This window comes from Lolium perenne, chromosome 3 (assembly GCF_019359855.2).
Source record: "Lolium perenne isolate Kyuss_39 chromosome 3, Kyuss_2.0, whole genome shotgun sequence".
In the NCBI taxonomy this organism is placed as follows: Eukaryota; Viridiplantae; Streptophyta; class Magnoliopsida; order Poales; family Poaceae; genus Lolium; species Lolium perenne.
In genome coordinates, this window is record NC_067246.2 from 268,708,286 (window position 1) to 268,734,769 (window position 26,484).

At 39.4% G+C, this 26,484-nt stretch overlaps 2 protein-coding genes across 6 annotated transcripts; one reads left to right on the top strand and one right to left on the bottom strand.

Moving 5' to 3' along the window:
* The first annotated feature begins 787 nt into the window (after positions 1-787).
* Positions 788-22,877, top strand: LOC127344011 (inositol hexakisphosphate and diphosphoinositol-pentakisphosphate kinase VIP1). Its single transcript, XM_051370232.2, has 31 exons — positions 788-972; positions 1,096-1,155; positions 1,774-1,820; positions 2,257-2,340; positions 3,036-3,099; positions 3,555-3,708; positions 4,391-4,461; positions 5,091-5,195; positions 11,392-11,484; positions 11,639-11,713; positions 12,760-12,854; positions 12,951-13,157; positions 13,237-13,336; positions 13,426-13,496; positions 13,952-14,030; positions 14,571-14,729; positions 15,069-15,111; positions 15,231-15,313; positions 16,243-16,305; positions 16,382-16,456; positions 16,823-16,945; positions 17,440-17,675; positions 17,784-17,828; positions 18,683-18,749; positions 19,647-19,718; positions 19,940-20,178; positions 20,252-20,309; positions 20,523-20,690; positions 21,107-21,181; positions 21,261-21,479; positions 22,188-22,877. Exons 1-31 carry the CDS (start codon positions 916-918, stop codon positions 22,194-22,196), a joined length of 3,096 nt encoding a protein of 1,031 aa, XP_051226192.1. The 5' UTR covers positions 788-915; the 3' UTR covers positions 22,197-22,877.
* LOC127344013 (uncharacterized protein At1g27050) lies at positions 12,881-24,831 on the bottom strand. Of its 5 annotated transcripts, none has more exons than XR_011756017.1 (4): positions 24,427-24,830; positions 23,052-23,243; positions 21,353-21,445; positions 12,881-13,111 (listed from the first exon to the last, which is right to left on the bottom strand). XR_011756017.1 is itself a non-coding variant. In XM_051370234.2 (3 exons), the coding sequence occupies exons 1-2, from the start codon at positions 24,769-24,771 to the stop codon at positions 23,070-23,072; spliced, it is 519 nt and encodes a 172-aa protein (XP_051226194.1). In that variant the 5' UTR covers positions 24,772-24,831; the 3' UTR covers positions 12,881-13,111; positions 23,052-23,069. The 5 variants fall into 5 exon arrangements, 2 of the variants coding, with proteins under 2 accessions (XP_051226194.1, XP_051226195.1); XR_011756018.1 differs by having other exon boundaries at positions 12,881-13,220; XR_011756019.1 differs by lacking the exon at positions 12,881-13,111 and adding an exon at positions 16,291-16,602.
* Between the last annotated feature and the right edge of the window lie 1,653 nt (positions 24,832-26,484).

The following is a 26,484-nucleotide window of genomic DNA, read 5'->3' on the forward strand; positions in this document are numbered from 1 at the left end:
AAGTTTGTGCAAAGGTGTAACAAAAATAACCGCATTTTATCAGTTAGGTGCATGTTCCCGCTTTTCAAAATACACATTAAAAAGGAAAGGTTGCGGAAAATCTATTTTTTGTATGAAAATGCATCATCATGTAGCGTAATATTGTAATTTAGTTTCAAAATATAACTATATGCTTCATCAGAAAAACCAGGTAGACAATTCTTTTTAGGGTGAAACTGATCGACACATTAGAGAACTGGATATTATTAGCACGTATACATTTTGTGTACAAAATACAGTTTTATTAAGAATCTTTATCATTATTCATAGCTATGAAAAACTCTGTAAAAAGAATAGTGTGACTAGAGAAATGGAATAGGCGCACAGTTTAAATACTAGATAGATACTGATGGAGGGTTAAAAATCCAAGTTGAGAACAAAGGAGCACTTATTGTGAATTTGTGATGCACATACCCTCACTTTGACCCCTTCAGTTTTCGGACCTGCGGGTTTTCAAAATATCCAGAACATTGACCGTGATACATAAAGGTGAACTATAGTCAACAACGCAAACATATAAAAATGTGTCATAAACAAAAAAAACACAAATGAAAGTGACGTATTATAAGAAATTAGTATAATAATTTGTCATTTTTCTTCTGCATGATATAAACGATAAATTTATGCATTTTCTCAAAACAACTACCTATCATCTTGAATTTTTCAAAAGGGGTTAACTCGCAGATTAAAAAAAGCATAAACAAACATGGCCTCTCAGAGTCTCAGTCTCAGTCATTACACAGTGCCCGCTGCCCACAGCCCCTCTTCGTCAGTTCTGTTCACTTCCTCCCTTTCTCCGTAAAGCATAGAGGCCCAGATTCCAGTCCCCTTTCGTGCTGTAACCTCCTCTTCTTCCAACGGGAGGGGAGCGAGCGGATGGAGCGGAAGAACGATGGCAAGATCAAGGTTGGCGTCTGCGTCATGGAGAAAAAGGTGCGCGCTTTGGGACAGAAATTTCGAGTTTCTCGGGTTGGCCGCAATGCGAGGGTGGTCGCCTGCCTCGCGCAGATTATCTGAGAGCTTCTGCCGTTCTTTCCTCCCATTGGAATTTTACAGGTGTCGTGCTCTCCCATGGAGCAGATTCTTGAACGGCTGCACGCGTTTGGCGAGTTCGAGGTATGGCTCGGAAATCGGCCGTTCTGCTGGTCCTCACGCGATTTTTTTTGTTGTCTGTTTTACACTGTTAGTTAATTTGGTGTTCCTGAAAAAAAGAAGAGCAAATTTGGTACGATGACAAGAGGAAAAAAAAGTTACGTAAATGATGAGAAGGATTCAGAGATTCGCGAAGGATCTTCATGATGATTGCAGGGGGTACTACATGGAGTATTGGTTTGGTTTATGAAAGTTTATGCCATTGTCATAGGGGTTAGTTGGGGGAGAAGTTATGTTCTTGTCTCTCTATATGCAGGGGTTAACTGTGTAGCTTAGACCCCCAGTGCTTCAATCCTTCAGGTATCAGCAACAAAAGTGCATTGAAGTGAGCATATAAATAACTTTGGTGGATGGAATTATTCAATCTCATAACCCCATTTCTCTAAAGAAGGTGGACCATTTAGTTCATGTTGCTGCTGGTATATCAGATATGCATTTTAAGCCCTTAACCCAAGGTCTTGATGTGTATCCTTTTTCCCCTGTTTCTGTTCTAATGTTTGAAATTAGTTCTTTAGCTGAGTTACTCAAACTGTTGTCCTGGTCATCAAGACTGGAAATAATTTGCATGTCTTTTGTATACAGATTATAATTTTTGGTGACAAGGTAATTCTAGAAGATCCCGTCGAAAGGTAATACCTAACATGTGAAGGAAAGTTTTCTTGGAATTTAAATTTCTTCAGTATTAATTTTCTGAATATTTAGGACGAAGGAAAGTGAGTATACACAGGCCACATGTTATTTGCACAGATTTACAAACATGACTAGTGGATTATGATACCCTACTTGAAGCACGGGGTTTAAGATAAATATTATCAGTTAACTAACTATTGCTCTAGAGCATCCATATATATTTATTCCTAATGGGGTGACCAGAGATATCTGTCTGTGTATTATAAAATATTAGTATAATTTTTTTATATTTTTGTTACTAAATATCAATTATCGAAACTCTTAATAGAAGATATAAGATTCTTATTACAAGACTCAGCATTTTGTTTTGTGACACCATCCAGAGTGCAAGTTGTGGTAATATTATAGTAACCGCTGTTACTTTTTTTTATGCAGTTGGCCTTTATGTGACTGTCTAATCGCCTTCTATTCAGCTGGTTATCCACTAGAAAAGGCGGAGAGATATGCTGTTTTACGCAGGTTAAACGCTTTCTCTTTCTCGTGAATTTCAAAGAACTTTCTGCAAATATTACATCAGATGATGGCAATATTGCGTCTCTCAAAATTTATAGTTATGCAGTATGCTTTATGTGACTCTGAACATCTATATGTGGCTTCTGGAGAAAGGCTTGGGGTCTTACTGGCTAGCCCATGTGATGGTGTGCTAGTCAGCCCAAATTCGAGAGTCACGCTCGCTTAATTAAAATCGACGGGAGTTCCTCCCTACATCAAACTAGTTTTTTTTTTGTGTGTGTGGCATCTGTATGGATTCTTAGTCCTCGTCCAAATACATCATTTCAAGGTTTGCCCTTGAATTTTTTTCCAAGTCTAATTCAACTATCTGAACTAATTCTATCCACAAAAACATTTCTTATATTTTCTATCTCCATTCCATTCGCATTCCTAGATGTAAGCTCTTCTATGTCCTTTTCTTGTAATTGAATAAATGAAAAGTTCTTGGACAAACATATATAATTTCTCCTCTTATCTATGCTGCAAAGCTGCATACATGAACTTAATTTCTTTATCTAGTTTTATTTATTTCTATTTGAAAGCACAAGATGAAACCAAACTGTATTTTTATTTTCGGGGATACATTTCAAATTGTGGTACATATTTTACCTTAAAGGTGTTCTGCGATTTAATTTAGTCATATTTTTATATTTTTTATTTAGGCCTTTTATAGTCAATGAGTTGGACCCACAATACCTGCTTCATGACCGCAGCAAAGTATATGAGGTATTGATATCATAAAAAACTGTCTCCATACATTACAGATCTATATTTATTTCAATCGCTTATTTTTCTTTGGAGCTCAAATGAATTACTTTTTTATATAGGAGATGCTTTAAAACTGTATTGCTTCTTGTTACTTCCATGGGGATGGCAGTTTAAACTCTTTCATAAGATGATGTTTTCATGAAGTGAATATGCACTAAAATATAGTATCAATATGACGATATCATCTCTGAACAAGTGTTGGTGAACCTTAAAAGTCCAAAATTTACTTTGAAATTATGACTTCGGTTCTTTTTTCCGGCAGCCTGTTCATGACTATGTTAGATTCTTTTACTTCCTGATACAACATCACCAGTCACCCATAAAACATTCTATGATAGTCTAGAGAACAAATGGTCTTTATTCTTATTGAAAAATAAAGCCCTCTTGATAATATTTTTGTTTTGCTGTTTTAGCACCTCAAATTGTTTGGAGTTCCTGTTCCTACTTATGCTGTTGTCAGAAGACTGCATCCTTATGAAGATTTAAATTACTTTGACGAGCATGATGATTTTATTGAGATTCATGGAAAACGCTTTTGGAAACCTTTTGTGGAGAAACCCATCGATGGTAAGAGCTCTTGATTAATAAGTTTTATACTCTGTTCGTCCACTATTTGGTGTTTGTTCTTCATTGCCTTGCACTAAGAACTCCTTCATCCCAATACATGTTTCACTCCAGTTACTTCTTCCTTTCCCTTTCTCTATCCAACCCCAGCTCTATCTGTCACGGCTGAACTCTTCTCCTCAGCCTAATCATTTACGAAAGGTCTACATCCTTCAACTGGCATGTACTATGGAATAGCTTCAATGTTTCTATATCCGAGAGTAGGGAATCTCTATGCCAAAAGAACTAGAACATTGGTATGAGGCCTTAGAAGACGAAATATTGAGTTTACAGGAGAATGCTTCAGGTAAACTAACTAAAGAAAGGCAAAATCCATCCGGGAAAGCAGAGTGTAACTCACGCTGCAAAAACCTTGCATGGATTGCAACTAAGAATTCGATTGCAACTAAGCATTCAAATATACGCCTAGGGATAACCTATACCAACTCGTAAATGTCTCCATAGGAGTTAGGATTGCTAAGAAAATTCATTTGGTAAACTCTCATTAGACTTTTCATATTCCGAAGTTACTGCAATTTCATTGTCAAATTGTTTATCTTAGCTGTCATTTTTTTCTTACTTCTATCGTGTGAAGAAGTATTAGAATAAACATGTTGTGCTACTAAATAAATTTTGTTTTATGAAGGAGACGACCATAATATAATGATATACTATCCTAGCTATGCCGGTGGAGGAATGAAAGAACTGTTCCGTAAGGTATTGCTGGCCTTAAGTTACATTTCCCGCAAAAAAAAGTCTTACATTTACACATATATCTTGCTATAATTTCCAATTAGGTTCTTCATGTTCAAGAAAATCCGACTTGATACCACAGCATTTAGTACAGTATTTTTTTTCTTATTTGTCAAGAAAAAGCACAAATCATCGTGCCACGTTTTATTCATAAGAGAAAAATTGTTATGTACAGACCTGAAACAGGCTACAGCCAAAACGCACTAAAAGTAAGCCTACTCTAACACAGTATTTGTTATAATTTTCTAGCATATGATCTGCTTTTGATCTTACACTTTACCTATCTGTTTTGTTTCTTAACTGTTGTTGATCTTCCTTGCTACCAATCTTGCATAGTTCAGGAGCACTACAATGAAGTATTTTATTTACTATTTGTGTGATGAAGTACAAAATGGATAAATGCTGTATAGTTTTCTTCATATGGGTGTTTTTGCTCAAGGTCTCTTATTCCATAGGCTACACATATGTATGACTGAGTCAATGTCTTTTCTTCATCAAATAGTAGTAGCACGTTCTTCAACTCCATGTCTACCTGTAGAGGCCCTGAAAATGCACTGACCAGATGTTAAATCCCTCCAAATATTCATGCATAGGTTGGGAACAGATCCAGTGAATTTTATCCAGATGTTAGGAAGGTGAGGCGAGATGGATCTTACATTTACGAGGAGTTCATGCCTACAGGAGGAACAGATGTGAAGGTGATAAACTTTACATTTATTACTCTTTTTCTATAATGTTGCTCCCTTGCCTATTATGTGAAAATGAGGCTTGTAGCTTACACTTAATAAAAATATACATTTATCAACATGTCTGAGCATTAAAGTGTGCAAGCAACTCATGTCATCATGAGAAGGAACCTAGAAAAAACAAAAGGGGTTCAAAATTATGGAAGGAAATTTATCTGCATCATGATTCTTTTAAGACAGATGTAGTGGTAGTTTTGGTCCTATAGAAGGGGGTTGTTGAGGGCAAGAAGGCCTAAAAGATCAACAAGATCTAAGCACTGGGGAGGGAGATTTCGAAGGTTTTAGCTCTTGCAACAATGGAGAAGAGAGGAAAAACTCGTCCCCTTTCTCATGGGGAACGGGGACTTGAATAGCTCAGCCCTAAAATCCAACCGTTCCTGTTCTACGAGACTCGGAGGTACCAGGTGTACCCCGGAGCTTCTGGGGTCTATAGATTCCGAGCTACCTCCAAGGCCCAACAGAGAGATTCCCACCACTGGCAGACTGCCATTGGAGCCTGGATACCACAATAGGAGGGCCGGAAGTTCCAGACCCCAGGGGGCAACAGAGAGTTTCCCAACTCAACGAAGAGCGGTGGAAACCTTCTCTTGCCGCCCGGAGGCAGGCCAGGACTTCTGGGACCTGGAGGTTTAAAGATTGACTCAAGGGAGATGCTCTCCTACGATGGATAGGTTATGTGGGTGCAAATATGAGTTTTGTGTATGTGTTTTGATTCCACCCATATCTTCCAAAGTAAAGTGGACACACTCTTTATAGTGCAGATTTCCTAGCGACTGACAGCCGTTTCTTTTGTCCTTTTGCTTCGGAGGGGTCTCCAACCATCTATGCTTTCCCCCCGATGTGCCTAGGCACTGTTAAATAGTTCAAGCACATGGTTACTCTGCTAATCATGTTATCATTAACATCAAAACCACTTAGGGAGGGAAATGACCTTTCAATAAGCTCTCACTTGACGACCTTAGAGCCATTGTCAAGGTGCTTAAAATTCTCTTGAAGTTTAGCATGAGTAAGTTCAAGCTTTCCCAAGGAACTCTTTTCGTTTGAAATTTCTTCATGAGGAATGGCATTTTTAGATTTCTCTTCATGGAGACGGTGTGAGTAAGTTCAAGCTTTCCTAAGGAACTCTTTTCGTTTGAAATTTCTTCATGAGGAATGGCACTTTTGGATTTCTCTTCATGGAAACGGTGTTCAAGAGATTTAACATTCTCTTTCTCCACAATGACAAGTGCTTGGGATCTTTCTATGCGATCATTACTCTCGAAGAAAGATTCCACAACACCTACCATGATCTTGCATGAATCACCATGACGAGATGCCAAAAACTTTAATATATGTTCTTGTTCCTCATCAACCACATCACAACCATTATCTCTATTTATATCAATATCACATAGACATGCGATGGTGAGCAAGGGAGTGGAATAGTACCGTAGTCTCCCTAGCCATGATGCATATCACTAGTATCACTAGTAGGGAAAAGCCTCCGGCTCGCGTGTGTAATTTGACTGTCACCCGCGGCTTACCTCGCCAGTGGTATTAGGTACTATTCGCGAGCCCTAGAAGCACGCGACTAGTAGTCCACATACCAGTCGCATGCCGGAGGCGCACGCTACCATTACCTGTGGTCATGTGCCCGCCGGCGTGCTACCACTACCTACACTACTGCATGCATGCCTCTACTGCCTGCTGCCATTATCTTTTTTCCAGAATATGAATTTATACGGTATCTATACAATGGCAGTACCAAATACATACACACAAGCATCAATACACAGGCAGTACAAAATACGCACACACAAGTATTATTATACAATTAGCTAAGTGACCAAATCATTATACTGCGTACTACACTGTATTGGACAAGACCTACACCGTGTAATGGGCCAAATCATTACATTGCGTACTACATTGTGCATTGGAAAAGACCTCCACTGTGTAATGAACAAGAGATATAATATGTAATGTGTTAAGCTTCATGCACTAGCCAACGCAACCAAAAGTCCGAACTAATTGCGAGAACCAGGACTCGAACTCGAGACCCTGGGCTCTGATACCATGTTAAGCTTCATGCACTAGCCAACGCAACCAAAAGTCCGAACTGATGGCAAGGGCTAGGCAATCCACATATATATCTCAACATAATGGACAAGACATACACCGTGTAATGGGCCAAACCATTACACTGTGTACTACATTGTGCATTGGAAACCCTCCATTGTGTAATGAACAAGAGCTACACTATGTAATGGACAAGACCTACACTATGTGATGGATAAGACCTACACTGTGTACTACAAGACCTATACTCTACTAGAGTACTACTACACTAACACAGACTCCAACACTCCCCCTCAAGATAGGCTATAGATATATATACCATTCCCATCTTGTTACATGCCAACAAACATTCTGTATTACCTAATCCTTTGGTCAGTGCTATTTGTTCTCTAGAGGTTGCATGATTTTAACTTCAAGGTTCCTTCGTTATCTATTTCCACATGCTTTGTTCGGTCATGTTGAACGGGATTGTTAGCTATGTTAATTGACGCCTTGTTGTCACACCAAAGATTCAATGGCCTTCTCCGTAGTAGCTTCAATTCCTATAGGAGGCCTTTCATCCATAACATCTAACTCAAACACACCGACATTGCTCTATACTCCGCTTCTGCGGTTGATCTGGAGACCACCTGTTGCTTCTTGCTCCTCTAGGATACCAAGTTCCTCCTACAAAGACACAAAAGCCTGATATTGACCTTTCTTCTTGCTCCTCTAGGATACCAAGTTCCTCCTACAAAGACACAACTAGCCCCATCAACGTCACAATATCCCTCTACATTCAAGTGCCCATTGGTCTTAAACCATATACCTCTTCCAGGATGTCCTTTTAGATAGCGCAAAATTTTATAAGCTACCTCTAGATGTCCACTTCTTGGGTCATGCATGTAGCGGCTCACCATACTCACAACATAGGATATGTTAGGTCTCGTGTGGCATAAATAGATAAGTCGACCAACAAGCCATTGGTAGCACTCTCTATCAACTGGATCATTGGTAGCACTCTCTATCAACTGGATCTCCTGATTGAGCACATAGGTGGTTATTTTGCTCAATAGAGGTTGAAGCAGCTCAACACCCAAGCATATAGTACATATTTTCGTTGAGAGATAACTATTCCTTTAGGAGATCTTGCAATCTCAATGCCCAGGAAATACCTAAGTTGACCTAGATCCTTAACCTCAAATTCTTTGCTCAATCTCACCTTCAGCCGACTTATCTCATCATTATCGTCTCCTGTGATAACAATATCATCCACATGAACTGCGGGGATGGTAATATGGCGCCCTGAATGCTTATAGAACACGGTATGATCCCCGTTACATTATTAGTAACCCATATTGCACATGGCTCGCCGGAACATATCAAACCATGCCCTTGGTGACGGCTTGAGACCATATAGAGACTTCTTCAATTTGCACACCTTCCCTAGGGTGTTAGAGTTACTAAAGCCTGGTGGAATGTACATATAAACCTCTTCGTGAAGATCTCCATGCAATAATGTATTCTTGACATCCAACTGATGCGAGAGCCAACCAAAGTTAGCAGCACGAGAAATAAGAGTTATTATAGTACTCATCTTTACAATGGGCGCAAAGGTCTCATCATAATCAATCTCGTATGTTTGACTGTAACCCCTTGCCACCAACCTCGCTTCGTATCATTCTATTTTCCCTTGTGGGGATTGCTTCACGGTATATACTCATTTGCAAGTAAATAGACGTTTTCCAGCTGGAAGAGAAACAAGATCTCATGTATTTTTCCTCTCAAGAGCTTTCATTTCCTCCAACATAGCCTCATACCACTTTGAGTCTTGTTTTGTTGCTTTCCAATCTCTTGCGATCACCATAGATTGCAATTATGCAACGAAGGCCTTGTAGCTTGGAGACAAAGATGTGTATGATAGATAATTAGCTATGCCATGTTCATCACTATACCTTTTTGGAGGCTTTCCAGCTGCAACTCGAATTCCTTTCCTCAAGGCAATGGGCAAGTCCATTGAATCTCTTGTATCTGCTGGAGTTGGTGTGGTGTATGTCTCGCCATCAGTCAAATCAATAAGTTCAACACCTCTCGAAGCATGTTGCTCCCCTTGCATTTGTGTGTCACCACTCGACTCGAAGCATGTTGCTCTCATTTGCACATGTGTGTCGCTCGTTGATGAAGCTTGCTGCTCATGTGTTGCGATTGTCTCCTTCTATACACCTTCAAATTTTCTTCCTCATTCGGCTTTCTTCATCTCTCATCATCCATAGGTCGTCTCCGTGTATACACCTTAAAATCTTCTTCCTCATTCGGCTTTCTCCACCTCTCTTCACTCACAGAACATGGGATTGAATCAACCACGACTCTCAAAGGTTCATTTACCTTTGTGCTCAACACTTCACTCTCCCCCTCTCGACTAGCCTCACTCATTCTAGGAGAGTCAAAGTCAAAAAACGAGTTGAGATTCTTCTTCTCTCCATAGAATGGCTTGGACTCTCCCAATGTCATATCCATGCTCACAAATGTGCTCGTTCACTAGGACTCCGACATATATAGCCTTTTTTCCAGATGGGTATCCAATGAAGATGCACTTCACAGCACGTGGATCCAAGTTTCCCACGGAAGGTCTATGGTCTCTAACAAAGTGTGTACACCCAAACACCTTTGGCGGAACGATGAACTCATTTCTGCCATAGATTATTTCATATGGAGTCTTCATCCCAAGCACTCTTGATGGCATCCGGGATGAGATAAGTAGCAGCCATAGTTGCTTCCCTCCATAAGAATTTAGGCACATTCATAGTAAACATCCGAGCTACCTCCAGAAGATGACGATTCTTCCTTTCAGCTACTCCATTTTGTGGAGAAGTATCAGGACACAAATTATGATGAACTATTCCTTTTTCTGAAAGAAAAATGCCAAATTCATTTTTCACATACTTCGTCCCATTATTTGTCCTGATAGTCTGAATACTAGCAATGAAATGATTTTGGACATATGCATGGAAGTCCTTGAAGCATGTAAGCACCTCACTTTTATGTTTCATGAGATATACCCAAGTCATGCAGGAGTAGCAATCAATGAAGGTGACAAAATACTTCATTCTACCAATAGAGACCACATGGGATGTCCAAACATCAGTCAATCAATAAAAAGGGCGACGTGCTCCGTAGTCCACCACTCATATATGATGTCCTTGTGTGTTTTCCAAACTCACATGCATCACACACAAGTTTGTCTTTATTTACCTTTTTTATTTCTTTGGGGAATATCTTACTCATAGAATCAAAGGACATATGGCCCAATCGACAATGTTGGAGTATCACCCTTGCCTCATCATCATTTGCAAGAATTGTGAGAGCAGTGCACACCGCATCATCGGTTTCCGTCTATCCAAGTTATCCAAGTACCACAGTCCCTTATGTCTCACACCTATCCCAAGCCTCCTTCCAGTTTTTCTCTCCTTAGTTATACAATTGTGTCGATCGGTAATTATTCGACAATCAATGTCGTCAACCAAGGAGCTCATAGACACCAAACTCACCGAAAATGATGGAGCATATAAGACCAAAGACAATGTAATTGACCGAGTGCATTTCACTGTGCCGACCCCTAGAATACTTCAGACTATGCGTATACACTTCATAGCATTCCACTGGAATATTCTAGACTCTCCTAGGACACTACTACTAATCTACTATACTGAAACAGTCTCCAACCCCCTAGAGTACTCTAGACTCTACTAGAGTACTACTACTACACTAACACAGACTCCACCAACAAACAACGAAGGTCCTCTCCGGTATGGGCAGTAAGTCCTACTGCAGGGTGACTTCAAAGTGTCCCGGTTGGTTAATGTTTCTATGTATATGCTTCATGAGGTCACGTCTTGCGCTTTACGGGATAACCCAGACACAGTTATATGCATCGTTAGTTGGTGCAGAGGCACGTAATGAAGCTTCCATTGTCTAAAGAACTTCTGTAGTTGTATGGCAGTATGGATACATTTTATTCTTCTAAGGAATTCAGCAAAGAAAATACTTAGATGCACTTTCACTTTCGTTAACTGAAAATGGGTAAACATGAGGTCGTTGCTTTTTGTTGTAGGTTTATACAGTTGGGCCAGGATACGCACACGCTGAAGCTCGTAAATCACCAGTTGTAGATGGGGTTGTCATGAGGAATTCTGATGGAAAGGAGGTAGGATTCACCTTATTATATCATTTAGTCTTCAGTGTTTTTGACATGTCAAAGAGTTCAACCCCATCTATGTAAAAGGGTGAGCGGGTTTCCTTTATTTACTGTTTTGTCTTAGTGTAACAGCGTTTTAAAGTGTTTGTTATCTTGCATGAAGGTGCGTTATCCTGTTTTACTGACCCCCACTGAGAAGCAAATTGCATGGAATGTTTGCCAAGCCTTCAGACAAGCGGTATATTCAAAAGTTTTCTTGCTATAATTTTTATTTCGAAAATATGCCATTTTTTTTATATTTACTGTGATGGAAGTGTGTACTGCTTCGAAACTTATGGGCGGTTGGGTAAAGCTGGAGAAGTGGATACAATTGCTGATATCATTGTCTAGTCTTGTCCAGTGTGCCAGTAGGATTTGTTAGTTGTCAAGTATTAATTCATTGCAGTGGTCAGTTGATGACATGACAGTCAGAGAAACATTTTCTGGATGACCATAACACAGTTAGAAACTAGGAATATACTTAGCTTAAGAGATTATCTTTGTTCTGACACACATCCATTGATTGTGATGTGGAAACACGCTCAACTCAAGTAGGTGCACCCCAGTTCAAATTTAGTACTCCATTTGTTCCTATATATAGATTGTATAGTTTTTGGCACAAAAATTAAAGAACACATACGGAGGGATATTTACACAAAATTCGGGCAAGATTACCCATGTTTAATTGCCGTGAGAAAATAAAGGAGTTTGCATGAGATAAGGAAACATAATTAAATTTATAAAAAATATTGTTCAAGCGAGTGGTGCAACGCAATAAGCCCTGTATTTTGGACTTTTTTCTAAAAAAACAAATACAACATATATCTAGGAACAGAGGGAGTATAACTCAGGGTCAATCTTGAACTGGCTACAAGGGAGTAGGGTGTAGGTGAAGCCTGTTTCTATCGATAACTTGTTTCAGCAATTGACCTTGCTCTGTCAAACAGTAAAGTTTAATATGGTGCAGGTTAACTAGTTATTTGCTCTTTTTTTTGCACATACCATTCTGTTGAACAAGGTCATGTCGCCTCCACAGAACAGGAGTGATTTGTTGAGTAGTGCAGTTACTCATATGGCATTTTAGGGTTGAAATTAGCTAGTAATTTGGAAGAAGATTTAGAATAGAAATTATGTTTGTAGTTGCTTGAGACAACCTCTAAATAAGCAGAGTTCGGGCTCCAAGCTATCTGAATTCCCCCATACACTTAAGTAGCATCTCCATGCTACCTGTTCCTTTTTCTGTAGGTATGTGGCTTTGATCTTCTAAGGTGTGACCTGGGGGAGGCAAGATCTTATGTATGTGACGTGAATGGCTGGAGTTTTGTGAAAAGTTCATATAAGTAAGAATCTTCTTCGTTACAGCAACTATTGTAACTTTTTCATTCATTAGTATGACCAGAAGTCCTTAGCATGTCTTATTTATCTCATAACATCAGATACTATGACGACGCTGCATGCATTCTGAGGAAAATGTTTCTTGATGAGAAAGCTCCACATATTTCATCTACCATTCCAGCTAATCTTCCATGGAAAATCAGTGAGCCAGTGCAACCACCAGATGCTGTAAGAGGTCGAGAAAGGGGAACTGTGCGCATACCTGCGCAATCAGAAGAGTTGAGATGTGTCATAGCTGTTATACGCCAGTAAGGATAATCATCAAGATTTGAGCTTATAAATACTTGTAGCCATCAAACTGCTTTCTGATACTGCAAATTGTGCAAGTGGGGATCGCACGCCAAAGCAGAAGGTGAAGTTGAAAGTAACTCAAGAAAAACTTATAAAATTGATGCTGAAATACAATGGAGGAAATGCCCACGCGGAGGTGTGAAAACTAGGTTGATTTTATTTGGGTTTTATCGAAGTGTTCTTATTTCTGCTCTTGACAAAGTTTCTGTTGTTATAATTATGCAGGCAAAGCTTAAAAGTGCCTTGCAGCTGCAAGATCTGTTAGATGCTACAAGAATCCTTGTACCACGTGCTAGGTGACTTTCTGGAACCTCAAGAGTGTCTACCTTCATGGTTTATGGAGATTTAAGCTATCATTATACCCCACTACATATCTATTCTTGCTCCTATTCTTACTGCTTTTTGTCCAAATGGTGCTCAATATAGTTCTGTGGAAAATGCAAGTAGGATACTTGTTAAGATCATGTGTAGCACAGTTACTATGCTATGTTGCATTGTGCCATTGAATTGGCTACTAAAATTGTTGTCATATTTCACAAAAACCACTTACAAATAATATCATGTCAAACATGCCTACATAAAATTGTCACGTCACAAGCAGGGCCCCGCACCTTAGCTATGTTTCTCAGTATCTGATCTCCATAATATTACTACCTTATTAGTGTTCTAATGTTTGGAACATAAATCAGATTCTTTGATATTATTTCTCTTGTGCATCTCAATAAAGATGAGAAATTGCTATGAACTTCAGATCTGGCCGTGAAAGTGATAGTGATGCTGAAGTTGAGCATGCAGAGAAGCTACGTCAAGTTAGAGCAGTTCTAGAAGAGGTAACACAGTTTATCAAGTATTTATGGGGACTTATCGAGTAATGTTTTAGATGGCATCACTTTGTATATCTTGTTGCTTTCAACACAAGCATAAAAGTCGTGCAAACCAAGCTGTTTGATGAGAAAGTATTAAAATTTTGTCCTGGCTTATAATGCTGCCCGAAAAGCAACGTGTTCATTATGATTTGTGTTCATTATGACATGCTTAGCCACAGTTTCAATGTGTTCATTGTGATGCATTAGATGTCTATGCATCTTAATTTATGCTTGACGGCACATACACATGGCATGAGTGCTACTAAGAAAATGTTCTTTGTCCAAATTTCTCGTCCTGAAACGCACTTAGCTAAAGTATATATGAATATGATATATAGAGAGAGAGAGATATATATAGAGAGAGAGACTAGACATTCATGTATCGTTTGCTTATTACTAATATATACATGTATTATGCACATTTTTTGGTCCTCGGGTATTATTTTCTTTGCAGAATGCAACAAATTTTCCTTCCATTAAATATTAGCTCCCTGTGGCCTTCAGGGTGGTTATTTTTCAGGTATTTATAGGAAAGTACAGCTAAAACCATCAAATTGGGTCTGCATTCCTAAAAGTAGTGGACAAGGGGAGGAGCAGTTACCAATCGAAGCCCTCATGATTCTTAAGTATGGTGGTGTTCTAACCCATGCAGGAAGAAAGCAGGTTGACAATACTTCACATGTTCAAGTTCTTGTTATTTGGTCAAGTCGCTGTTTGATGAATGCAATGGTACCTTGCAGATACAAGTCACTAAAAAGATGTTATGTGTCATGTATGTTTTTGAGTATAATGATGTTATGCATTGGTTGGTTGTTTTTTCCTCTTTTTAGCTCAACAAATTCACATCTGTCTACAGATATTCAGCTTATTATTTTATAAATATTGTAGCTGTTAGTAGTATTTTATCTCTATAAATTAAAACTTAATATGCCTGATTACCTGTTGGTTCATCTGTGCAAATTCTTGCCAGGAAGTTTTCATATGCTCTTTTTAATTGTGCAGGCAGAAGAGTTGGGAAGATATTTCAGAAATAATATGTATCCAAGTATGTCTTCATAAACTTTGGTCCATTTGCTACATGAAATTGTCCATGTGCAAGATCACTCTGTTGGCTGCCAAAGAGATATTTGGCTTTGTTAATTTGTGCAACTTTGGTTCATTTAGGTGAGGGACCAGGATTGCTTCGCCTGCACAGTACATATAGGCATGATCTGAAAATATATAGTTCAGATGAAGGTCGTGTCCAGGTAAGTTGTAGTATCTCTTCTTGGAATCTTGGGTTATCAGACAAAAACAGTTTCCCACTTCTGTGTTATGTTTGTATGTTATTTCATGGTGCATACCATGTTTTACGATTTCGGAACGGGAACCAAAACCACCAGCAGGCCAGTTCTGACAGAGCAGCTTTTTTGGCCAGTTTCTAGTACAGTAGAGAGTTTAATCTTGCAAGATCGCTTGCCTCACAATAATGCATAATCTGTTCGAAAGGGTAAAAGCGATGAACCAGTAGCAGTTCAGAACCGGTAGCGATTTTCTGAACAACAGTGCTTATCAATTGATACCAATAAATAGATCGAATAGTCTCCCTGTCATGTAATAACTAACTCTTATTATAGGTTTCGGTGGATATAAGAGGCTTCTTGTTGAACTAGTGGAAAATGTACTTATTTCTGCATTACAACATGGTACGATTTAGGCGACAGGTATCTCCATAGGACATGATTCATTATTTACTAGAAAGTCTTCTAGTTAGTCCATATTGGATTGTTTTAGTGTATCTGGGGCATACGGTAGAGTAGTCAACGCAAGTAATTGAGTTCAAGAGACTGTTCAATGAATTAACCACAAGGTAAATGGTAATGGTGTGATTCATTGGTAGTATTTTGGATGCACATGTATCCAGAATGTTTTATGAAGATACCTTGCATTGGTGACACTCAGCATACTAGAGTCACTTAATTGGCTAGAAGTGCAAGTGCCTGTCCAGCACTCCAGCCTACGTTCGAAGGTTGACCTCTGTCGGGTGTACTAATGTTAGTTTCTTTCTTCTAAAAATTCCACTGGTGCTAGTGCCCGTTGGTCGAGTTTAACAAAAATAGAGGTAAAGCTGTTTCTTCGAACCCAACTATAATTTTGGATTGGTTTGATTATATATTTGCAATGTGTTTTATTATAGATGTCTGCCGCAGCTTTTGCAAAAGGCCTTCTTGATTTGGAGGGGGAGTTAACTCCAATCCTGGTCTGTTTCTCTTCAATAATATATGTTTGTTTGAAACAAAGCAGAACCTCAATTCACTGGATTTTACTATCTCCAGGTTTCACTTGTCAGCAAGGACTCGTCTATGCTTGATGGACTAGAGGATGGTACTATTGATATAAATGAAGCAAAGGTGTCCTTCAGATAACAATCACATAGCTCGTATATAAATATTGGTTTGAACCTTCAAATTGGCTTGCCAAGGGAACCAAATAGCCATGATTTGCATCTCAAACTATACAACAGAGCACATATTACCCAAGAATCTGATGGTGTCAACTGAAATATTAGAAAGAAAATTGTTAGTGTGACATGATTTTCATAACTGAAAGAAGTGGAACAACTAGATTGTTGGATAAAAAAGTGGAACCATTTGTGTAATTCTTTTTGCATGAACAAATATACACCAGTGAAACTATCACTATGATCTTGGATATATTTAAATGGCATTTCATGTTGAGATTTGGTCCAGTATTTCTAAAATGCCCATACCCTGCAGGCTCGGTTGCATGATATTATCGTCTCTTCGAAAGTTGCAAATGGTAGCAAACCTGCAGGATATCCATGGATGGTTGATGGGGCTGGAGTGCCTACAAATGCCGCTCAGCTTCTAACAGATTTGGTAAATGCATTAGTTACTTCTCTCATTTCCTTCGAATTCTAGATTTATACTGTATATTAACAGTTTCGTGGTTCTGTAAAGATCATTACTATATGCTGACCTTGTTGGGTTGATCCATATTCCATGAAAATAAAAACTCCCGCTTGAGTCGGGAACCAACCTTTGACTCCAAACTGGGCTTTGGGCACCCTTATTGCCAATACTGGTGCATATTATCCTGAAAACTGGTTGCAATGCTTCATCCCTATTTCCCCCGTGCATCACCAGCGAGTCAACTGGATGGTCCAGAGCATGCCAAAACTAACTCATCTGTTCTTGCTGCACAACAAACATACATCAATATCTTCAACATACTTTGGACCCATGTGTTGACTAGCGTTGTGATTGGCCATCACTCATCAGGCCATCGAAAATGTGAGGGAGGGAGAGACATATTCCTTAAAGTAAGTATGTCAGTTATAATGATGGTAACTAGGTTTTCCTTGTCTGATCAGGCTAAGTTAACAAAAGAAATAACTGCCCAAGTGAAGCTGCTTTCTGATGAAGAAAATGAGGTTGCAACAGATAGTGACTCACCTAATCAACCTTACGATCAAGCTAAGGCACTATGGAGAACAGCAATTGACATGGACCGCATTGCTGCTGGATTGCCTTGTGGCAGCGAAAGCTTCCTTTTGATGTTTGCCCGTTGGAAGAAACTTGAGAGGGATTTCTACAACGGAAGGAAAAAGTATGTTTCCCAGCTTTAACATTCTTGACGAGTACTTGCCTGCTTAGAGGTTCTTTGAAGGAAATGCAGCCTAGTGTAACCATTGTCAAAACTCCCACTACAATGCAGGCGCTTTGACACTACGCAGATTCCTGATATATATGACTCTTGCAAGTAGGTAACGGTATCCCCATCAGATTATTAGCTCTGTTTGGATTTCTCTTTATAAAAGAGCTGAATATGTGTTGTACCATACTATTCCATGAGACCCCTGCATATCATCCCCTGATCCACTCATAGATAGAGCTTCCAACGTAGTAACAGTACTCACCTTTCCTTAAAACTAGCTGTAACATAATTTCAAATGTTCCTCCTCCAACCAAAGTTTGCAAACAGCTGGTACCTTATTTTCTGCTAAAGGTCAACGTGTTAGGAAAGCCATAGCCACCAGCGTTTTGATGTCTGGCAGCTTAATTATCTTTGTGTTGCACTGTCTGTGTTTCCTTACTCAACAATAGGCATACTTTAACAAGAATAGTGGGTTAATTTCCTGCTGTAGAAATCATTTTGTACAAAACTAAGTTTGCTGAAATGTCATAAAACAATAAATTTATGATCCGCATACTAACTGTCAAAGTCCCAAAGATGATGTAAGCTACCTGCAAGTCTCTTTAGCCTCTTTTGGCTATATATTCTGCATATATTAGCTAAATTAAAACATACGCTGCACTGGTGGATCACTTCAAAGTCAAATGGAGGTATTGCTAAGAGAAAAGTAAAGAAATGGAATTCACCCTACTAGCATTGTTTTGCCCCCCTTCTTCTTGTACTGTTTGCTTTCCGATAACTGTCTGCACCTGCATGCATCCATGCTTTTCTGTTCTTATTTTCTTTCTTATATTTGAAGATTCCTGAACGTCTGAAAAATTGTATGATGCTTCTCAAAATCTGCAAGTTCTTCATTCTGGTGCATCATCTTCATCCTTATGTGGATGTGTCATTTTTTCTAATAATATTGTGTATGCCAGGTATGACCTTCTGCATAACTCACATCTCAACCTTAATGGTTTGCATGATCTCTTCAAAGTATCTAAGGTAAACCGATCATGTTTCTTATCCTCAAATATAATAGACTTGATGCAATACCCACTATTCATCGTTATTGGTTCAAGATGAAGTATTTGCGCAACTAACAACATGCAGTTTTAGAGTTTATACCGAGCTACAGATTTATTTATGGCCAAGATGTAAACGCATAACACTGATTCTAACCAAATTGTGGGCCATGCTTGCAGATAGCACATCAATTTATAATACTTAGAATCTAAATGAGATCCGTCAGATATTGTATCGAAAAAAAGGACAGACTAGTTGGGTTTCGCTCACAGGCATGGGAATGTTTTTTCTTGAAGTCGTATTGTACCACCATGCCGCAAATTTCACTGACGAAACTATGCCGATTGTTGACTGAGCTGTTTACTCAATCAATTTGTCACCGAAATATCTCATAAAAAGGAGAATAAAGTTTAGTGGAGCCATTAAGTCATAGTGATGAGGGTGTTGGTTTACTGAGGGAGGTCCCAAGTGAGAAGTTCGGGCTGATAATTTTACATTGTGACACAGCCTTAGCCTGTAGGTGACTGCCTCCATCACCATGGTTCTGGCCATGGCCTTGGTGTGGCTGCCATAGTTGATACTGGAGTTGTCCAGGCTCAGCATGATCATGGGGTCTGCACCCAAGTCCTCAGGCTTTGGCAAACAGTGTAACACAAAAGGTGTGATTTTGTAAAACAAAATATTAGAAGTGCATTTCCTTCGTAGTTTGGCAAAAGTAAGTCTAGATTTAAGAAATGTACTTTTGACTTTGATCCTTCCTCATTCCAATGCTAAATGTACTTTTGACTTTGATCCTTCCTCATTCCAATGCTAATCTCTTGACCCACTTTCTTTACTGTTTTTCTAATTATTTTGTTATGTTACTATTCCAATCAGTTGCTAGCAGATGGTGTCATTCCAAACGAGTACGGGATAAATCCAAAACAGAAACTCAAAATAGGTTCAAAGGTATTGTCCGTGAATTAAATTGTAACTTGGGTTTGTTCCATGTGTTGTATCTTGCATAGTTGTTGTTCATTATGCAGTATTTACAAGTGGGAAGATGAAGATATTTAAATAGGAAGGATGCTGAAAATAAAGAGATTGATAACTTGAGGCTAGGTTTTTTTTTTGCCCCTTTGTTTTTGGTCAAGATCATCACAAACTATTTCTTCTGTCGTTTTCTGCAGATAGCACGCCGTTTACTAGGAAAGATTCTGATTGACCTGCACAACACCAGACGAGAGATCGCCGCTATTGCTGCTGAATCTATCACATGCCATGATCCAAAAATGGTATCTTCTATAAAACAGAAGGAGAGGTGTTACTATGGTAATGTTAGGAATGAGGGTTTTGAAAGATCTAGCACAGACCAGAAGTCAGTTGATCTAGATTCCCATAAAGAAACAAAATACTGCTTAGATCCAAAGTAAGCATCATATGAACTCTAGTTGTTTTCACTTTTGAATGATACAAACAATTATCCAATAATCTTACTGCAGATATGCAAATGTTGTGGAACCCGAAAGACGTGTTCGAACAAGGCTCTATTTTACATCGGTATGTAGATGATCTTTAACTTTTGATTCTTTTGTGCAAGAAGGTTTATTGATTTTTGTTTCGTCATGTTATGGTAACAGCATAGAGCAATATTTAAAATATTAACCATGCCATTTTTCACTCTATCAAAATGCTACGTATATCTTGGAGTAATTTCCCTGATAACCTTTTCATCTCACTCGTTAGCATGACTGAAGATTTTTTTATTGACAGGAATCACATATCCATTCTCTAATGAATGTACTTCGGTACTGCTACTTGGACGAGTCTCTAAATGGAGAAGAGAGTCTCATCTGCAAAAATTCTTTAGACGGTTTATTTAAAACAAAGGAACTTGACTACATGAGTTACATTGTGTTGCGCATGTTCGAGAATACAGAGGTACTAAAAAATAATTCTTAGCCATGAGTTGGATCCTTTTACCGAAGATAGTGTTAGTTGCTAACTTCACTAAAGAAAACTACAAAAATAAAAATATTCATGTCTATCTCTCTGCTTTTAGAAAAAGATGTTTTATTAGGTTATATATATACGTCTGATTTCTTGCATGCTACCTGAGGCAGTATAATTGCTACCAAATTTATCGAAAAACCATGAAAACCTATCAGGAAATAGACATTTTTTGTGGCCTGTGTAAAAAAGATTAAACAATGTCCTGTGAAACGCTATTTTCAAGCAAATGCTACCTTATCAGTTCTGAACTAAACTTTCTGGAAAAACTAGGACGCACAAGACATATCGAACATGAAGCAATGCTGTTTTTTTTTTCAATTACTCAACTATGCAAACTATTTCAGGTTCCTTTGGAAGATCCAAAGAGGTTCCGTATAGAGATGACATTCAGTCGTGGTGCAGATATAAGTTGCTTAGAGGTAGTTTTGGTTGATTAAGCTACATCACTTCTTAGTGAATGAATTAGTCTCTCACATTTCTTGAATTTTTTCCATGCAGAGTGCACATGACAATGATTCTTTTCTACCTGATGACCATACAGTGCCAATAATGGAGCCGGAGAGATTACAAGAAGCTAGTTCATATCTCACCTTAGACGAATTTGATAAAATGACCCGCCTGTTTGCAATGCCAGCTGAAGATTTTCCTCCAGCTACTCCTTCTCAATGTTTGTCAGTCCGATTCTGCAGGGATATTGAATTGAAAGGAGCAAGACTGGTTAATCTCTATCCTTGCTCATATTATCAAATACTGCTACTAGTGGATAAAACCTTCGATTCCTGTGCTTTTTTTTCTTTTATTCTCATTGCTTTCATTTTTTTCTGTTATTCCTCAACTAGATTTATGCCACTTAATAATCCGGAGAAAATTTATTGGCAAACCAACCAGAAGTGCAATGGGAAAAGCATATGCACCACATTTTTTTCTTTAAAAATGGCTACAAAACACATGGATACTGCATCTTATGTGTTTCGAAAGAATCACAGTGAACGAGTGACCAGCTAGCTTCACTGTTGACTTGGTGTTGATGCAACCCAATTGTTCACCCAAAACGTAACTAATCTTATTGTGTTCTTCTTTAATTGTCAGAGCCAATCTAATTGTACACTTGGATGGGATGTATGGTAATATTATGGGTGTATCAAACTATAATTATATAAAGTAACTATAAATAGAAGCTGCCTTGTGTCAGTGCATGTCCCTGCTGATGGAATTAGATCTTTGTCAACCAATCAGATAATGTTACAAGGATGATATTCTTACAATGTTGTCTTCCTCTTTCAACAAATGGTGTAATCTGGCTATATCTTGTATTGAACCTGTGGTGACAATTGACCTAGAATTATTTCTTCTTCTGTCTTACCAACATGCACTTTACTGCTTGAGACCTTACCTTCTGTTTTGTACTTTGTTGAAAATTTGTAGCAACATTAGTCAGACATGCTGAGTGATACCTCAAAAAGGAAGACGGGAAAGCTTCAAGAATAGAGCATAGTCGTCCAGTTCAGCTGCAATGTGTTCTAAGCCACCATGTTGCTTAATGAAAGAGGTCGAGTAAATGGTTTACCAACAGACTGAGGTTGATGAAGCAAACAACAATCACCAATGTGCGGTAATAATGTGAGATGATCCACATGAGTGGCAGGGTCTAAAGATAGCGTGCTGCAGAAACTATCTCGCTGACACTAAAAATGAAACCTGGCAAAACTCATTTCACAGATAGTGTAATGCATAAATAGTAGGTTAAAGGTGTGTAGGGGATTTGTATCTGGATACCCTTTCTTCCATGATTTACAGGGAAGACAAACTGATGTGCCCTTTAAATTTGTTGTTTCCCATATTCAGAACAATTTACAAGCAAAATTCTGGTAGTTTATATGCTGGCCAAGAATGTTCAGAGCGTTGAATGTAACCAGGGTTCAACTTTGAGTTGACGCTCTGCCACTGGGTCAGAATGTAGTAGTTGTTACCTGTATTAGTACAGTTAATTCCTTTGGTTTTGCTATAGAGCAGTAGACCAGTTGATGAAGAAAGCTTTACCGTAGCGCTGCTTTGTGTTCTCCTCTTTGTTATAGTACAAATGTAATTATGTAAAACAGCTTATTTGCATAGCAAGACACTGTTGTACTAGGTACTAACTTAATTCAATGAGAATTCCTGACAAAGTGCATACTGAAGAAAGGAAACAGTTCCGGCCGTGACACAGCATTACGAGACCTACCCGTAGGCTACAGTTACTTAGCTAAATATCCTAGTATTGTACAAGAATCAAGCTGATTTCTCCCTTACCTAGACGAAAGCTGCCTATCAGAACAAATCATCATAAGCGACTATTTCCCGCGATTTATGGATCGCTCTTGGACCTAATCTGGAGAGGATGGCTGAAGCATCACCCACACCATTCTTTGTCGCATCTGTTGGGTCAGATTGAACTACTGTTTTCTGGTCATTTGGCACCTCACTTGCTTGTACAACTAAAACCTGTATCCAGCAAAAATAAAACAACAATTTAGTACCAAAGTTACCTGCTTGATCTTCTTGTTGCGACTTCGAGAAAAAAGCTAATGAACAATTACAAATGCTTGACACAAATTGGGTCAACAAAGTTTGCAACAGTCTTATCGGAAGAAGCCAAGACCAACAGAATCCAATCCTTAATGTTATGCAGTTGATAACATATAAGGTTGCTTAGTTCTGCATCGAATTTTACAGGCGTCGCATATCCCCAGATTATTGTTATTTTTACACGGTCAGATATCAGAGTGCGATCAAACTTTGCAGCGCTCAACGAGTATGTATGGTGATTAGATGAGAAAATCTAGAATGCTTGAAAGAAAATGTAAAATACGATATTAGTGACAGACATATAGCTTCCGCAGCTGTATAGCCACATCATCAATATGAATACTGCAGATTTTGAGTCGGACGACACTTAGGAAAATACTGTTTACATCAGACAACTTTGTCTTCAAATCTCTCATATTGCTCATGGGCCAAACACAGGCAGCAACTCTCAACAATCAAAGCTTTTCCGTGTACCATACAAAATGTTGAGAAAGCCACCCAGAAGCTGGCTAATCAAGAAAAGTCTGATTTCTCCGTAGTAAGAAGCTGAACTCAAAATGCATCTAACTACAGTGTAAATGAAGACAGTTGCATGGTGCTTTTCGATTAATGACAAAATAACAACATCACTCTGCCTTTCAATAAAAAGATGATGGCTGAATGTTATGTATGAAGCTATGTTACATGTACAATTTGTGAATTAGACATTTTTTTACACAAAACGTCATCTTCTGTGTAAAGGGTAGCCAGATTAGTATTTCGCATAACTAAACTGATCTAAAACACACCAGCATAATGTGAACCTAAAGGGGGAAACGAAATGCCACAGCTAAATCTGAACTAGGTTCATCAGAAGCATCAAATACTAGTTTGTTTGCATCTTTACCACTAAATATAGCTGCTTTGCAACTTTGCCTTCAACTCTAGCTGTTTAGCTACAAATTTCGGCTCCCCCTTGCTACTGAATGCAGCACAAATTGACATGTTTAGCAGGTTAGCATTGGCCGAATCCAGCACAAATTTCGGCTCCCCCTTGCTACTGAATTGCAGAGCGATTCCAACATGGCAACATCATGCTTCAGTAAACAGATCTCTTTACCTTCTTGGATCCAATGGTGATGCCGCACTCGGGGTCGAGGGAAGCAGCGATGGCGGCCGCGGCAGCGGCGGCGGAGCGGAAGGTGACGTGCCCGGTGGCCGCGGCGGCGTCTATGCGGGTGCGCGCGATGGGGCCGTACGCCTCCAGCCGCGACTTGAGCTCCATCACTCCGCACCCGGGCGGCAGCCCAGCGACCATCACCGAAGACGGCTGCGGCGCCGGCGCCGGAGCTGGAGCGGCCTCCACGTCGTCGTACTCCGACTCCAGCGGGCCGCGGCGGCGCTTCGCCGGGGGATCCGGGCTCGTCCGGCCGCGCTTGCCTCTGCGGCGTGAGCGTCGGGTCATGGCTCGGGTCCGTACAGATTGGGGGTCTTCAGAGTTCGGACTTGTGTTTGTTTATTATGTGATCTCGGCTATGAGACTAGTCTTTTCTTTTACTCCGATAATATGTGAGATTTTCTAGTTCTCAGCTAGCTGCAATTAGCTTAGTGTCTAGTTAAGTTAAAAATCAACAGCATCGTTATTAGTGTATTCTATGAGTTGCAAGTGAAGTAGAAGCTGTAATTTTTCAGTTGCAACTTAGGTTGTAACCGGGAGTTTTTAATTGTAAGTTGAGTTGTCATTGGGATTTTCTGATTGCAGGTTTGTTGCAAATAAGATTTTATCAATTACAAGTTATGTTACAACTAGATTTCTGAACCAAAATTATTTATAAAATAAAAATTTAATCATATAGTATCAAATTGCGGGAATAGTATCAAAGCTAGTATTTATACTCACTCAACTGAGAATTAGCTACACGCATAATATAGTCCATACCACCAGAGAAACCTTTTTCTATGGTTTATTTGATTTCTTTTTTATGGTTCTAAGTTTTATTTGGGAGGGGCCCTCCGAGAGTGTTATCCTTGCAAGTTCAACATTTGCGCAAGTCCTTTTATCCCGACCAACCTGGCTCGGGACCAGGGTGGATGGCGACACAGGTTTAGGCCGCGCTTTTGGTATCGCGGAGAGTCTATTGAGTGTTGAGGGCAATTGATAGGTATTTACGGGACGAGCTCAATGATTCCATCTCATGGTCCTTGAAACCATCAAGATGCTTCTTCAAAGTATCTATTTACTTAAAGATGTGATAGGGGATCACCATGCATCATTTTAAAGATGTGTGGAAGACCAAGATCCTTTGATTAGTGCATCTTTGATTTGAAAGATTCTCAAAGCGTACAGGCAGGAAAACAACATAATTAGAGTAGAGTTAAGTTCATTTTAAACCTTGAAGTTATGGACGAAAGCTAAATCAGACCCTAAACTCTCAATCCCGGTAATCAGCACACTGATCTTTGCAATCCCAGTCTAAAGAGAACCTTTGGTTCCTTTGCAAACAGGGATTCTCGACGTGTATAAGGTGTGGCTGGAAACGGCTCTGGATCGACCAGACCGAGCAGCCGGGCGTGCAGCCAGACTGCCTTTTCGCCATGTTTAGTTTGGGCCAGCCCAGTCTTTTCGGCCCAGCCATTCCGTAGCTTCCGAGGAGAGGTTCTTCTGAGCTCTCGCGGCAGCAACTGCGATCGGCGATTGATCGCTGCACCGATGATGATCCTGACGAAGCGAGCAAGAACAACTCCGCAGGTAATGTCTCTGACGAGGTTTCTACTCATCTTCTCTCTGTATGTTTTCCCATTTTGACACCATTAGGGTTAGGGTTTTTAGACGCAAAATTGTGGGTTTTCCTGTAGGGGAAAGTGAGATTTTTAGGGGATTTCGGTGAGATTTCTTCGGCTTTGTGGCCCGGATTAGAATATTTATGTGTTATCTATTTCCAATGTAGGCTCTTTCTTTCATTCATGAAACCTTCAGAGATACTGAATGTGAGATTTAATTTGGGAGGCGAGTTCATCCGCATTGGTCCCCAACTAGACTACGTGGGTGGAGATGAGGCTATATACAAGTGTGGAAAAGTCGTGGAAGATTTCATTGCTCCTTGCTATGAAGTGGAAGTCTTCAAAAAAACATATGAGCACTGCCTACAGCCCGTGGAAGGTGAGGAGATGTGGCCAA